Source organism: Leptosomus discolor, chromosome 2 (assembly GCF_034619465.1).
Source record: "Leptosomus discolor isolate bLepDis1 chromosome 2, bLepDis1.hap2, whole genome shotgun sequence".
Lineage (NCBI taxonomy): Eukaryota > Metazoa > Chordata > Aves > Leptosomiformes > Leptosomidae > Leptosomus > Leptosomus discolor.
In genome coordinates this window covers 5090420-5106189 of record NC_141392.1, presented here as the reverse complement: position 1 = coordinate 5106189, position 15770 = coordinate 5090420, and the positions used below count along the sequence as shown (strand labels likewise).

The 15770-nt window shown below is 46.0% G+C and overlaps 1 protein-coding gene across 1 annotated transcript in view; it reads left to right on the top strand.

The window, feature by feature from the left end:
* Positions 1-14781, top strand: part of RBKS (ribokinase) — a 69800-nt gene extending 55019 nt beyond the window's left edge. The window contains exon 8 of the mRNA XM_086482237.1: positions 14556-14781. Within this exon, the coding sequence (XP_086338363.1) occupies positions 14556-14729 (174 nt within the window). The 3' untranslated portion in view covers positions 14730-14781. The remainder of the gene's footprint in view (positions 1-14555) is intronic.
* Positions 14782-15770: the final 989 nt, after the last annotated feature.

The window sequence follows — 15770 nt, the reverse complement described above, 5'->3', positions numbered from 1 at the left end:
CCTGCATTAGCACCCTCGCAATCAGGAGATCAGGGGTCTGCCTTAGGCACGGACGGATTCTCTGTAAAGGCAGAGATGCTTGGGCACACAATATTTAACGGAAAACTTGGATCACTTTTCACAATGGTGCCCCTAGCAATCACAGCAAGTCCACGGTCTCCGTTTTAAATCTCATGGAGCACCCAGAATGTTTAACTTCACAGTATTTCTAAGCACAACGATTTCCCATGTCATTTCTTACAGTACCAGCATTTTCCCTGTCTGGCTGTGCTTTTCGGATACAGAGAGTGCACAACCTGCCGAGGGAAGCTAAGGAGATCACGGGTTGAGGTGCCGTGCTTATAAACAAGAAACTCATTCGTGAGACATGGTAAAATTCAAAATTTAATCTACTCAGTTATGCCTGGACACGAGTCTGTGATTTACTCTATGTAGTCCTTCTCTGTACGGCGTTGTCAGAAACAGATGATACAAACTATTTGCCATAATCATAAATGTTGCCATTATTTTTCCTTGTCAGTTCTGCAAAATGAAGACTCATTGCTACAATATGAATTTGTCATCAGATGTTTTGTGTTCAAATCCTAATAAATTTCCCTCTGATTTCTTATTACAATATATTAGATCTGGCTCTTTTAACTATGGGAGAGAATGAAAAAAGGCTGTCTTTAAGCAGTAGAGTGCTCACTGAGCGGCTTTGTATTGAACTCTGAAGATGTTACACAATCTTTATTTGAATAAAGCCTGATAGAAGTGTTTAGCTATATAATTTTAGATATGTCACAGTATTCAGGCCTGTGCAGTAATTGTGGTCTAAAGAAGGCAGTGTGGTTTAGCGATTTGAACAAAGGACTGAGTAAGTGTTCCAGGGCTCTGCGAAAGACTTGCTGTAAATCCTTGGGAGAGTTACTTGTCTTCTTTGTATCCCAATATATCTATCCATGTATTGGAGCTGCTATTAATGCATTGCATTTAAACCATGAGAAGTCTGTTAGAGATCAGAACAGAACCTGGGAGGCCTTTTTCCCAGGCTTGTCATATAACCTCAGGCCAGTTGTGCTTCTTTGGGGGCTTTGCAAACTCCTTGAAGTTCTTCTGCCTGAAGTTGAGAGGTCTCGTCTGTAAAAATATGGTTTACACTAAAATTCTCTGACTTAGCTGTATCTTCTGGTTTGGAGGAAGCCTGAGCCAGAGGAGTGAAGTGGACACTGAAATAAAGCCTTTAGAATATAAATAAATCCAAAACAGTCCTCCTAATAACAGCAAGTCTTTGTCTCCTGACTTTGTGGCCTAACGTCTGAGGCTCAAGGGGATATAAATACAACACTCTGCGCAATGACTAATTACTCAAAATTCTATGCATCAGCAGAAGTGGGACTTGTGGTTGACTCTAATATTATCAAATGCCTTTGCTATTTAATAATCTTGTAGCCGTACATTATTTAGCATGCCGTTTGCACAAAGAACAGTGATTTTATTTCAGCTATCTCTCAACAAAGTAAAAATGCAGCTGGTAGTAAATGAAGCATTTGGCAGACAATGTGTCTGATGTACAGTCCTCTAAGTTGCTAAGAAGAGAAAAATGTTGTTGAGTGTTTAACCTTTTCCTACCCAAGGATGTAGCAAGAAGGAGTAAAGTGACCACAAAGGGCTAGGGGTTTTTTTTCTTTTTCTTTTCCTTTTCCTTTTCTTTTTCCTTTTCCTTTTTCTTTTCCTTTTCCTTTTTCTCTTTTTCTTTTTCATTTCTTTTTTCTTTTTCTTTTTTTTCTTTTTTCTTTTTCTTTTTGTTTTTCTTTTAATTTTTGTTTTTCTTTTACTTTTTCTTTTTCTTTTTCTTCTTTTTCTTTGTTTTTCTTTTTCTTTTACTTTTTCTTTTTCTTTTTCTTTTACTTTTTCTTTTTCTTCTTTTTCTTTTTCTTTTTCTTTTTCTTCTTTTTCTTTTTCTTTTTCCTTTTTCTTTTACTTTTTCTTTTTCTTTTTCTTTTTCTTCTTTTTCTTTTTCTTTTTCTTTTTCTTTTTCTTTTTCTTTTTCTTTTTCTTTTTCTTTTTCTTTTTCTTTTTCTTTTTCTTTTTCTTCTTTTTCTTTTTCTTTTTCTTTTTCTCTTTTTCTTTTTCCTTTTTCTTTTCCTTTTTATTTTCATTTTTCTTCTTCTTTTTCTTTTTTCTTTTTTTGTTTTTCTTTCTTTTTTCTCATCTTCCCTTTCTTTCTCAAGGCCAGAGAAAAAGTTACTATCGGGCAAACAGCTTATCTATCAGTGGGGTTTATTCACACACCAACACAGAGTAATTATGCCCGGAGCTCCCATTAACATCCCGCAAACCGACAGCATAATAGCTTCCTTTCTTTAACATGCAACCAAAATAGGTTAATAAATAAGTTTAGTTCCAGTCATAGCCCACTTTCTGACTTAGCCTTCTGCATTCCCTCTTTTACAAATATGGAATCCATTGAATTTAGGAACAGAAAACCCATGAGGAATAAGTTAATCTGCCAGACACTCTAATCAGCAATCGGCACTGTGAATCTATTTAAAGCTGCATCTATTATGCTCTGAAGTTCAGCTGAACTGTGAAAGGGCACATGACTGAAGTCGCTGCATTTGAGTTGACTCACAGTGAAGTGTAGATGGGAGTTGCTTGGCTCCTCACAAGTCTCTACTTCTGATTCAGGCCTTGTAAAGACACTTCAGGTTTTGAAGGCTTGGTCGGGGGCCTAAGGGTGTACGGGTGACCAGAGGAATTGCAAGAGTTGTGTCCCTCTGCATTGGCAGTCAGCTGAGAAAAGGTGGAGCAAGCTGGATGCGCCCTCTTCCCACTTTACGAGCAGAAAGCTGTGTTATCCCCATTTTACAGACAGGCAAAACGGAACAAAAACGTTGGCGATTAGGTGCTTTGGAGCTAAAAATGTCCTGCTCCGAGTGACACAGGGAGTTGGGGAGATGTAGCCAAAAATGAAACACAGGCGTATATTGTCCCGTGCTACTCTCTTAACTTCTAGACAACATTGTCATGGAAGGAAACACTGTTTATCTGCCTAGTAACTGTCTATTTTAATCTGTAAGAACAAACAATGTAAACAAAACGAGCAAACAGAAGCAGGCTTGTACAGAACAATTTGCAGCCTTGTTTTCCAGTGGAAGATTCCACAGACCACCCAGGCTTTGCTCTAGTCCTTTTCTCAACCACGGAGCATCTAATTAAATCCCTCTCCATTCCTGACTCTTAAGTGGAAGAGAGCCTACAGTCCTGTACAGTTTCTTTCCAGATGGAAATGCATAATTTAACAGAGATACAGCTGACAGAGAGAAGTGGGCCCAAAGCACTATTAGCATTTGCCACAAATTGCATTAAATTGCAAGGGGGTACTTAATGAAGACGTAGAATAAAAAGAAGATGAAACCCAATATTTAGTTTCCTAAGCCCCTTCTAAGATTGCAGAGTGCCAGGCAACAGAAACCTCATAGTAAAACTGAATTTCTGTCTCAGTTAGTCTAGAGATACCAAGAACCGCTTGGTTTTGTGGCAGACCATCAGTATCAGGCCATGACATTTTGTCCCCTTGCATCCTACAGCTTTGTTCTGTATACATGTATATACACATACGTAAAGTTGCTAAGCACCTTACATTATTTACTACTTCTGTACTCACAACACAAGGTAAAGTACTGTTCTTACCGCTGTTTTGTAGATGGGGAACAAAAGCACCCAGGGGCTGGCTTGTCAGTGGCAAGTGAACCTGCTTCCCTCGATAAAACCGTAACTTCTTCTCTGTGCTTCTCTTCAAAGAGAGTTAGGACTGGAGGAACAATTTTGTCAGGATATCAGCTGTCTCGTTTTTAGAACTGGACATCATCGTAGGTGTCCATGGAAAAAAGGTACCTGGCAGTGCAGCGTTGCTTTTGCATTGGGTGCTTCTTGAAGAGGATGAAAGGAATTTGTGGAAATGTGCTATGAGGAGAGGTACTTTGGCTCCACTACTGTCATACTGAGAAATATTCCAGTTTGGAAGTTAACCCCCTTGATTGTTCTGGGCAGAAAAACGTAGGGACGCTGGTGGCATTTAGGCACCAACTCAAATTTTTTGTTTGGGGGCCAGAACACGTGAATGTTATACAGCATCCAACATCTGCGCCTGAGGTTATATTCTGATGAGGTCTAGGGAAGCTGAATTCAGAAATATCTTGCAGCTATCTTTGTGCCATCTCACTTCTGGGATGCTTTGGTAAATGAAACAAAGGTGTAATTTTTACAGGTTGAGAGCAGAGTAGGAAATGACCCTGTTACTTCTTCTCTTGGGCCAACGACGGCTTGCAATGCAAGTCAAAATCACTGCAGCACAACGTGCTGCATCCCTTTTCTTGCTCTGCTCTCCTCCCCTTGTCTTTGTGAGGAAGCCAGCAGAGGGTCTCCTCCAGGAGGGTGTTCAGTCCCGGTATGTCGCTCACCCTGCGTTCGGAGCAGGTGTTGGGCTGCCGATGCCTGAGCACAGGACAGTGTCACTGTAGCAGTGCATAGCACGCTGGGATGTCTGAGCTGCAGAAAGGATGGAGAGGAAGGAAGACCAACTGTGTGCAGCCATCCTTCCTAATTAAATTCCTGCAGTTAAAAATAGCTAGTGGAAGCTGGCGCTTCTGGCACATCCAGAGTGTCACCTTCCCAAGTATCTTTTTCTGGCCCGAGCCGTAGGAAGTTGAAAATGTGATCCGCTGTGTAAGAGTGCAGCATATTCTTGGCCAAACTCCCCATCATTTTCTACCTCTTGCTTTTATGGGTAGCTTACAAATGTCATATGCCTCCTTTTCTTCTTTAAAGCTAGTCTCTGCAGAACCAGGTGTCGTGGAGCGTAACCTCCTCTTCTCGGTTCGTTCCCATCGGTTCTGGCTGTGGTGAGAGCGAAGGCAAACCTGGGTCCAGAGCCCTTTGCCTGCTTAGTTGCCCAGAAATGCCAGTTGCAGTAATGTTGATATTGAACTAAGACCCGATTTCCCCAAACACAGTTTGCATTGCCAAGTCATTTTGGTCACTACAGAAACCAGCAAGGTTTGTGTTGGATCGGTGATATTGCATAATTAGGTTTTCAAAAGAACAAGAACAGAGAAATGAGAATAGTGGGGAAATCAGGCTTCTCGCTTTTGCAAATTCTAACCACAGAAAATGCCAGAAGCTTTATTTCTTGTCAAGAATAAAGGAGTTAATCTTTAGTAGCCTGTCCCATGGACAGAATATCTTTTACAGCTTCAACTAGACAAATGGAAGGAAGCTAAAACCGTAAGTTTTGGTGATGGATGGCAGTAACCTATAGGAATGTCTTTAATAGCCAGTTTGCAGTCGAGCGTAACGATTTTGTCACTTTTCTGAGGGTTTTGTTTGTGTCTGTGTGTGTAGAGATAGACATACAGATATAAACCCAGCTATTCTAGAACGACTCAGCTGTAGAGAAGCAGACTCCCAAATTCTGGCAGCAGTGTTTGTCAGCTGCCCAAATGGCTGCAAGGAGTATTGGTTTTATTCATTTCAAAGCACCAGCAGACACAGAAATACAGGGAAAAGGTAAGGAAAGTCTCTGGAAGCTCATGCCTCGTTACTGGTGCCGGTGGCTTTGTTACTGAAACCATTAAGTAGGCAGCGTGTCCGTTGGAAAGATCCCTTTTACGGGGGATCCCGCAGAGATCGCCCTTCTGTCAGCAGCAGTGCCTTGGTGCTCACCTGCTGCTGAAGAGCAGGAGCGAGGTGCGGGAGCCCTGTTTGCTGCCCACCCACCCCAGCCAGGTTAAGGACACCAGGATGGGTGTCCCCAATCCTCTAGAGCAGAGCAGCAGTTCTGGCTTGTAGGTCACATCTAGCTGGACTTAGAGAGGGGAGCTACAACTCAAGTACTCATCAAAAAGATGAGACAAACTCAGTAGGAAAAAGAATGCAGGGAGCTGGCAAGAGGACAATGCTAGAGTGAGCTCAGACAAAAAAACCTCCCGAAGTTTGGTGGTTTTCTTTTTTCCCTCCAGGATATGTAGTTCAGAGGTAGGCGGGAGCAGTGGCCAGCCAACAAAGGCTGGATACTGTGGTTTTGAAAGAGGCACTTGAGCATATGGAGCTTTCGTGCAAAAAAAGAATGTTTTTTTGATCAATTCCAGGCGAGATGGCAGTTGTGTCATTCTGAGTGCATCTCGTCAGATGAGATGGGATCACTACGAGTCTTCTGGCATTTTCAGTCTGAGAGGAAAAAAACCCCACGTGGCCAGTGAAATTGCCCAGCAAGGAGATTTCCCCCTCCTGACTTGGCTGTTAGATTCTGGGGTCCTGAAGCCATGTCAGCCCCTGACGTGATACCGGGTGACACAGTCAGTGACAATTTGGCCAGTTCTCTCCTGGTTGGGGGGAGCTTGTAGTTTGGAAGGGAAACCCACTGACAGTATTTGCAGTGTGCTATCAGAATAACGTGATGTATTCTGGGCAGGGCTTTGGTTCTAGTTTCATATGTCCATTAAATGAAATTTGTGAATTAACACGTAAGCGTGAGCTTTGTTTGGAAGAAATGACAAGTTGGCATGAGTGTGACATGGGTAACGAAGGGACTGAAGTACTTCTCAAGGAAGTGAGATAAGTGAAGCTTTTGATTAGAGTAGGAGAGTAGCTGCGTGTGGTTGAGGCTTGATAAACCAGTTTGAGAAGTACAAATCAACCTTCTGAGGAGCTGCTATATTTAGGGCCGAGCTTCAACCACGACTCTGATTCCGCGCAAGTTCAACCTTTGGGAAAGGCGGTACAGCTCCTGTAGCATGTTCCACTGAGAGTCTGGCCTTCTGTTAGCGGTCATGTCTGCCTGCTTCCCTGCGGTTGACACATCTTGGTGTAGATGCTGTTCTTCACAAGAGCACCGCTGGAGGGTTTTGGATGGAGCTGAAGTGTAAGGAGAGTTTTCCAGTACTGTATTTCATATGTCCTAAGTTTTCTATAGGCACTCCAGCAAAAACACAAGCGTGGAGGGTTTCCTCTGCTGGTTCTGAGTTTCTCTGTGAGGTGTGAACTTTCAGATCAAATGAAAGGAGGTCACAGGTCATTGCTCAAGCGTGAAACCCGGGAAGAAGCAGGTACCAAGGCAAAAGTTAACTGAAGCTTAAACTGAAAATTGACACAGAAGCGTACCCTAAATTGAAGTATTCCTTGCCAAAGTATCTGTCACTGTGGTAGCGTAGGAAACAGAGTAGTGGTGAATTGTTTGGTTGATGGGAATCTCACAGGCTCAGCAACACGGATCCGTTGGTTTCAGAACGGTGTGTGGAGTTCCTGGTTCAGTGCTCTTACTCCATTGTGTAAGAAAGAAATAAATTCGTCACCTCTCATTAATGCTCTCTGGAGTTGAAAGGAGTTTATATGAGCATCATCACCCTGAATTGTTCCAGTGATTCAGAACACAGCGTGCTCCCCGTGGGTGAATACTTTGTTGGCTTTTGGGGTTAGTCTGTAACACAGCATAGCTCTCTTCCATGGGGCTGTGTGGCATACGGGAATACTATTAACTGGCAGAAGGAAGCTCTCCCATGCTCCCTCCCAGATTCCGTCAGTGTGCGCTAAGAGAAAGCCATCGGCTCACAGACACCTTGCAGCGTTGTTCTTGTAGACAGCAAGGCAGGAGCTCCCCGTTCTGATCCTGACTGAGAGTCTAGCAGAGCTGTGGGCAACTCGTGGAGGTCCACTTACCAATTTTGGATACCTCAGTTTTGGGGTTCCCAAGCTGTGCCTCATTTTCGGAGGATGGGTAGCTCATGTGACTCCCACTACAGTCTGTGCAAGATCAGGAGCTCTGGATTCAACCCACAGATGCCTCAAAGTGGGTGTTCCTGACATTCTTGGTCTTAAGTTGGGTTCATTTCCCGTCATGTGAAATGAGAGTGCTGTTACCTGCCTTCAAAGCAGATGCTGTATAGGGGCTTTGAAATGTACAGCAGGACTGTGTGATACTGCCAGATCTCTAGTGCTTTTTAGATGACCTACAAATTAAAAATTGCAGAGTTGTGAATGTTGTATGTTTTATTGCCAACATTCACCACAAAGCAGATAACTTTTCAGGGGAATTCATGCATCTGTAGTGCTTGTGGCTGATCTTTTTAGAAACAGTGAATAACTTCATGTAGTAGGATGTTTCAGAAAGGAAAGAAAATGCATGCAGGAGGCCTTGTATTGAGATTAATCTCTCAGGAATGCAGGGGGTTAACGGTCAGGCTGATTAATCACTGTTAATGAACCATCAGGAAATCTGTCAGGAAGTGGGTAAGAATTCCTGACGGCTGATGTGAAGCATTGTGTGGTATGCTTTGGTTTTGATGTTTCCCAACTGATAGTCTACAGTGGGTGTCATTTAGTTACCTCTAAGTTCTCAAGACACGTGAAGGACCAGATGACATGCTGCCCTTGTTCAGCTTGAGTACGGGAGCAAGAAATTTTCCCCATGCGCGGCTGTGCAAGTACGGTGCAACATAACTATAAGAAAGGCAGGGATTGCTCCTTCCCACAGCTTCCCAGAACAGGCTGGAAAAGATACAGAAAGGAAGCGTGATCGTTCCCTCATTCCTCCAGACCGAGCCCACAGGGTGCAGGGGGAAGAGTGGAAGTGTGAACGAGGAGCCAGAGTATTAGGGCTTGGATACACTGCTGAGTTAATGAATTGCCTGGTGTTGACCGAGGGTGAGGTTTCACAGTTGGCTTCAGCTGATCCAAGATCATGCTGCTGCTGAAAGGAGCGTTTCTAACCTCTTTCTCCTCTGCATCGGACTAGCTGTCGTGTGGTAATCCAGCAGCTTGCTGATCTGGGGGGGGAAACTCATGTTCCTCGATCAGTGTTGGCTGGCTTCATCTCCAGACGGATCAGAGCACTCCTCTGCCTCACTGCTTGGCCGCACGAGCGCTGGAGCTGATGTAGGGGAGGGCGTGGGAACGTGAGACAAGGATAAAAACAGGAGTGGGGACCGAGCCTTTCAGCAGCAACAGAACCATGGAGTGGCTTAAGCCTATTACGAAACTGCAGCCTGAATCACTGGAATTCAGAGTGCACTGTCAACCTACAGGGAATGCAAATGGAAACGTGTGAGCTCGCACCTCCTGCCGCCGTTAAAACAGGGGCTGAGCGCCGCCGTGCTGCGCGTGGCTGGGAGGAAGGAGCCCGTGGTGGGGCAGCAGCGTCAGGGTTCCCCGTGACTTGGTCTGGAGCGCGCAGACCACGTCGGGCAGCGCCGGCGTATATTTGGGGAAGGGGAAAGGAACAGATGAGCACCGCTACCGGGGGTTGTCTCTCTGTATTTTCCTTTGGCTTAGGGTAACGTGTTGTAGCTTGTCTTCGTGACGAGACTGCAGAAGCGCTGTTACCAGAGCACAGATTGAGCACAGCAACGCAGTTGTGGATCCAGACCCTAAGAGTCCTGGGCTCAGTGTGCTCTGCTAGTGCTTCTCCTTTGTCTTCCACCCAAGGAGCCTTGCGGTGCTCTCTAGTCTGCGTCAACATTCTAACTAGATCTAAAAAGGTGAACCCTGCTGTTTGTTTCAGGTTCCTTTGGGGTTTATAGCAAAATTTAGTAGTTCCACATTAAGGACTTCTTATCATTTTATTCTGGCTCAAAACTCCATGCACTCATACAGGGATAACTGGGCTAGTGGAAAATCTCTTTGTCATTTGCAGATATTTCAGGTTATAGATGACCACAGGTCTGCTCCTGTCAGCACAGCCGTGCGGAGCCCCGCCAGTATCTGTGGGGTGCCCTACAAAGGCAGCAATCCTTCCACGCGGGCTCAGCAGCCCCAGGCACCGTGGGAGTACTCACCCTTGTTAGGCCTTGAGCTTAGGAAACAGTTTGAAGATAGTCAAATTAATTCAATTTCCGGAGAGTTTCAAGATAGTGGAGTTAGTTTAATTTAAAGACTGTCTTCATTCAAACCAACAAATATCTCTCCAGTGAAACATAAGGAAAAAAAAAACGAGAGGGGGGGGATATTAACACACCCCCCCCCCCAAAAAAAAGTATTGCACAGGCAAATAAATGCAAAAATTCAAAAAAACAGGCAATAATATTTCCAGAAATGAACCATTCTCCATCACATAGAGGATAAACATGGGCTGTTTCAGGGAGAAGGAAATCATAAAAATAAAGACAAAAAAAATAAAATAAAAAAAAAGCTGTATAACTGGTTCAGCCACTGTTACCAAAGGGATATTTTACTCCCTGAGCATTTCAGCTGAAATTATCTCTCAGCTGAGACACAGACCCTCTTGGCACGAGAGTGTCTGACTACATCCCAAAGGCTGGAAATGTTTCTCCAGCTCCACGAGGAACCTTTTCATCAGAGCACAGCCCAGGGATTCTTGTAGGGAGACGCGGGCTTTCCCCACTTGCGAGGAACGGGTGGCGAGCCTCTTGGCTGGCAGGTCTGCGTGGCGTAGGGCTCGTTTGTAGTTCGGGTGCAGCGTAGGCGGGGGCAGAGCCCGGAGTGCTGAGCAGACCCAGCAGCACACGGTTCTGGAGCGCTATGAATACGCCAGCAGTTCTGCAGGGCCCAGTGCCTTCGACAGCGTTGGGCACCTCCACGTTGCCCTGCATTGAGGCTGCCCCGACTCAGCGCGGTCCTCAGGCTTCGTTCCCTGGGGCACGGCTGTGAGGGCTCTTGGGAGGCTACGAGCACCTTTGCGAGCAATATCGTTGAGTCTACGTTTTAGTGCAGTTTCTGACAGCTTTGGGATCGATTTACTCGCTAAAGGAAGAATTTATCGCTCCAGGCATGCCTAGTGTTTCTCTTGTTCGGCTGCACAAGCCATCGTTCCTTTTAGGGCTCGGCAACACGCTCTTACGATGCATTTAATGGCGTGAATCCATGTCATTCACAGAGCACACGTGGACCTTTAAACACACGGGACTTCTTTAAACACCACCCGAGGAAAGTTTTCTGAGGTTCAGAACGACGTCAGGCTTCAGGAGCCAGAGCCCCCTCCCGTTCTTACCCGGTGGCCATTACTCTTGCCCAGACAGGCTGGGAGGGCGAAGGCTGAGCAAGAGGTTGCCCTGCAACAAACTGTAGCTTTTGGCCTCTTGGCCTCCAAATTTTTTTGGTGAACAAGTCATCTTATTGTATAAGTGAAATGCCTCCCATTATTCTACCCATGATTGACTTGCTGGAAAGGCTGTTGAACGATGTCGTTTTCCCCTTACAAAGCACTTTCCTTAAAAAGCTTCTCAGGGCAGCATCATATAAAAATAGTTATACTGAAGTTGTGAACCAGCTTCTGACAAATCAGGACTAACAAAAGCTAAGGTATAAATAGAAGTGTTTTCGTGGGTTTTTCTCTTCTCTAGAGGCACAGAATCTCAATCAGTGCTGGATTGTTACAAACAAAAATGCCCTTTTCCAGACACACAGGAAAACAAGGACCTTCCAGACTAGTGGCACTGAATGTAAATAGGTTTTTAAAACTGCTTCAAAACCATTAAACTTAGCCAAAACCGTAACATTTGCATTTTAGAACTAGCCACGCCGTATCAGACAGATTTTTTGATCCAATTCTTTATTATAGTTCATACAAACGAGCATCTCCTGCTTTAGAGAAAGGCTACACAAGTTAGATTGTTATCATTATGGAAAGAATTGTCTCCAGGCGCTCAAGGATATGAGGATTATCTCAAAGTCTGCAATGTGTTAGTATTCCTGGAAGACAGATGCTGAAGAATGTAAAATATTACATGTTCTCTGTTTATGTTTTGTCAGTGGACAGAATAAACGCGCCTCACTGGTCGTTTTCAAAATTCATGATTTTTGCAAAGGAAGTTGTTGGGTTCTTTCCTTATAGCAGATTTTGAAACAGCTAAATGTAAAGCTAATCTTTGCCAATCCGGAGTTTGAATAATCTTGATTTCACTCTGAGCCTGTTCCTTCTTCTGCTCTGCGCTGACCTTTTCTGAATCTACCAGCCCCAACGCAGTTTAATCCACAATACCAAAGAGGGAAGGTCTGCTTCTGTAGGCTGAAAATAGCTCTTGCTGCAGCCAACCTGGCAGCCGAATCAGTGCTGCTGCTGCTGCTGCTGCTGCTGCTGCTGCTGCTGCTGCTGCTGCTGCTCTTTACGTCGTGTTTGACCAGTCACGTCTGCCCAGACCCGAAGCAAGGTCGCACAGGGCATCTACATAACCACTCTGACCCACGCCACTGTTTTCAGGGTAGTAGCTCCTGTATTTAAAACACCCCCCCCCCCCCCCCACGAGACGTTTACTTACCAACAACCGAATTTATGATACCCTTGGGGTCTGCTGTAGCTGAGCTTTAGAGGTACTGACTGCTTCAGTCTATGTATGGGAAGGAAGGACTGCAGCAAAACTTTACTGGCATCAAATCCTTCTGTCTATTCTCCAGTCATCCCATGGTCTTTTTTCTTCCAAACAAATACGAGGGGGAATTTTTTCCCTTGTTTTTTTTTTTTTTCTCTTTTCCCTTTTTCCATTCTGCAGGGAAGTCTGCTCTTCCCCCCCCTTTTCCACCTTTGGAGTCATTTAACATAGCTCAGCCTCGCCAAAAGGGAGACCTGCAGCCACCTCGCAGCCTCAGAGCCTCACCCACCAGTGGGGAGGCACAGCAGCGCTGCGGGGAGAACTGACGTTCCATCTCGCTGTCATCCAAACGAAGACCTGGGTGATGTGAGCTCAGTCTTTCTTTGCTCCGATAGCAAACAGTGCAGCGATTATTTGGGGCAGTATTTAATTACCTCCTTTAAAAAAAGCAATCAAAAGGACAGTATTCTGCTCCGTGCTGCTGCTGAGTAATAGTTGATGCCATTTGACACCAGATACTCTGAGTACTCCTCAGTAAAATAATATTTGGCCACTTCATTACCCAGTGATCACTGTGTGAGAAATATTTGATGTAAAAATGATGAGTTCTTCCTGCTGGAGCTACAGCATCACAGATCTGCTCGCTGAAATTCTACTTCTGTCTGTGACAGCAGCCCCAAAATAGCTTTAATAATTAATCCCGCACCGATTAGATGATAAACTCTGAGATGGGACGGAAGTTTTTGTATTATGCATCGGACAAAGGACACTGGCAATGCTTAACTAGCAGTCACCTGCTCCTGCTCCACCTGCCATTGTGGGAGCACTCTGGAAACCAGCAAAGAGACAAAAGGCCCAACAGAAACTGATAAAACCCTTCACCTGCCCCTCCCACGCTGGGGAATAGAGAGCTGTTGAAACAGGTGCTGCCACAGCCGCACGCCGGGGGACAGGGACAACGCCGCTTATTAACACGTCATTCGCCAGGCGACACTCCCCGCTGCGGAGCGTCCAGGCTCCAGCCTCAGCGAGAGTTTCCCGACTGGGAACACCGACCAGCTGCTGGGGAAGGACTGGGAGAGGAGATGAGGCTTGGCATGGGCGCCCCTGCGTCCTGCGCTCACCCCCTTTCGGGTTCCCTTCCACGCTGCTCTGCCCTGGCAGCTGCTCGTGACCTTACAAACAGGTTTCTGTGGGAGTGGTATTTTTTTGCCGGGATGGCGTTACGTGCAGCTGGTTTTAGGGTAAGCAGGAGTTTAACGTTGAGAACCACTGGAACTCAAAATTGGGAAATTACCTCCTAGCCTTACCTTCCAGTTAGAAACCTTTCCCAGCTATCTCAGCTAACTTCTTCCAGGCCTTTTGCTCTCGTCCCGTGACTCTTGGGGCCTGTTTATTACAATTACAGAGCCAAAACCCCGCAGGGAGGACAGATATGCTGGTCTCGAATTAAGTAAGATATTATCAGCGTGCCCAGTGTATACCTTTTACTGGTATAAAGATAGGATTAAAAAAAGGGGGCCTTAGAACCAGTTTTATGGTACCAACAAGGATTGTAGCAGTCTGGCCTTAGAAATCAAGGCGGCCTGGGGACAGGTAGCTCCAGAGGGTCACGGCTGCCAGAGCTCCGGGTGAATGTCGCTGTCCTCCGCCCCCCCGGTCAAACACAGCCCAGGTGGCAAAGCTCACCCCAGCAATGAGTGTTTTATGTGACAGACACAGCACAGACCTTCCTCACTGGGACCTCTTTAATGAACGGTGGAGTTCTGGAGGTGACACAACGTACGGGTCTGCAAGCAGGAATTTGCAGGCACCACCCCGCTTGCATTTTTCCCCTTTTCTCTGTCCTTTCTACCACTGCCCTTTATGAAAAACAGAAGTTAAAGGAGAGAAAAACAGCTTTAATGAAACATTCAGGTTGAGAAATCAAAATTGGGCACTCCAGCAACAGGAAGTTTCAAAAGCAGTATTTATAGCAGCACGTTGCTGAACTGTAGCACGCTTGCTTCTTCTCTTCTTTAAGTTTTAAGCCACATTATAACGGGTACCTTTGTTCAACAGCCGGGCACAAACGTAGTACCATGGCCGTTGTTTAACGTGGCAGAATTTCCCAGGCACAGAAAAGTGAATTGAACTGAACCCCTGAACAATATCCCGACTCCTGCCATCAGCACTGCAACTTTTCTCTTTCCAGTAAACCCATCTGAACCGTTTCTCTGAGCAAGCACACTTCAACTTGTTATTTTATTCTAGGGAGCTGGAGACAGTTTTGTGGGAGCCCTGGCCTTCTACCTGGCTTACTATCCTGAGTTACCCATGGAGGAAATGATGAGGAGGTCGAACTGCGTCGCGTCAGTGAGCGTCCAGGCATCGGGGACACAGTCTTCATATCCTGACAGGAAGGACTTGCCTCGGGACCTTTTCTAGCTGACATGGTCCAGCTCAGCGCACTGGTTTTACCTTAGCCCAGACAGCGTTATTCTCCTGACTGCACCCAGGTTCTCCTCTGCTGCCTGGGAAAAGCAGGAAAGTCTCTTTGCTTCTTATTTGAGGGATTCTGTTAGTTCTGGTTCTACAACAGTCAGATGGGGTGGGGGTGGTGGGTCTTTCAAACAGCACAGTGGGTTTCTCTGGCCCCACACACAACCATTGGGCTTCTTATTTGAGGAATTGCTAGTTCCAGTTCCACAACAGTCAGATGGGGCATGGGGGGCTTTCAAACCCAGCCCAGCGGGTCTCTGGGGGCTTGCGGCCGTCCCACACAAGGTGCTACGCTGAACTACACCGACTCCACAGCGACACGTCCGGAGGGCGCTGGGCTCCTGGTGACAATTCCCATGGGAACCTCTGCCCCGCGACGCCAGCACGTGCAGCAGAGCCTGAGCGGCGGGACTGCGACGTCAGCCCTCGGCCGCAGGCAGCACGCCTGGCGTTCGGCTCCGAACAGAGCCCCGGCGGCTGAGCCCTGGCCCAGCGCCGCACTCCGGGGGTCCGCCAGGCCGGGGGAGGTCCCTCGAAGTGGAAAGGGGACAAGTGCTACTGAGGTAGCCTCTGAAAAATGTTTCTAGCCACGTTGCCCTAAGCATCGGGGAGCTAATTAAAGAAGAACTTCCAAAAACGTCAGAGAACTACTTCGGCTGCCTGCTTTCCTGACAAAAATCCGTCCTCCTCACCTGGCTGAAAATAACACAGCCCTTCTAGCTGTGGTCACAGCTTCTCCCAAGGTCGTCTGATTTCACCAGGTTCCCCTTGCTTCTCCTAGGGAGGAGCTGGTGCAACACCACCCCTCCAAGGAACGGCACCAATTCACGGTCGCTCCTGTTGAATCTGTGGCTGGTAGGTTAGAAAAACTTGCAATCCTGCCATTGAATTCCTGCTGTGGAAAATGTTAATTTTTATTGCCTTATAAAACAATAGTTCCTTTGAAGATTACAGCCTCTTTCACAATGGAAAACACAGACAATGGGA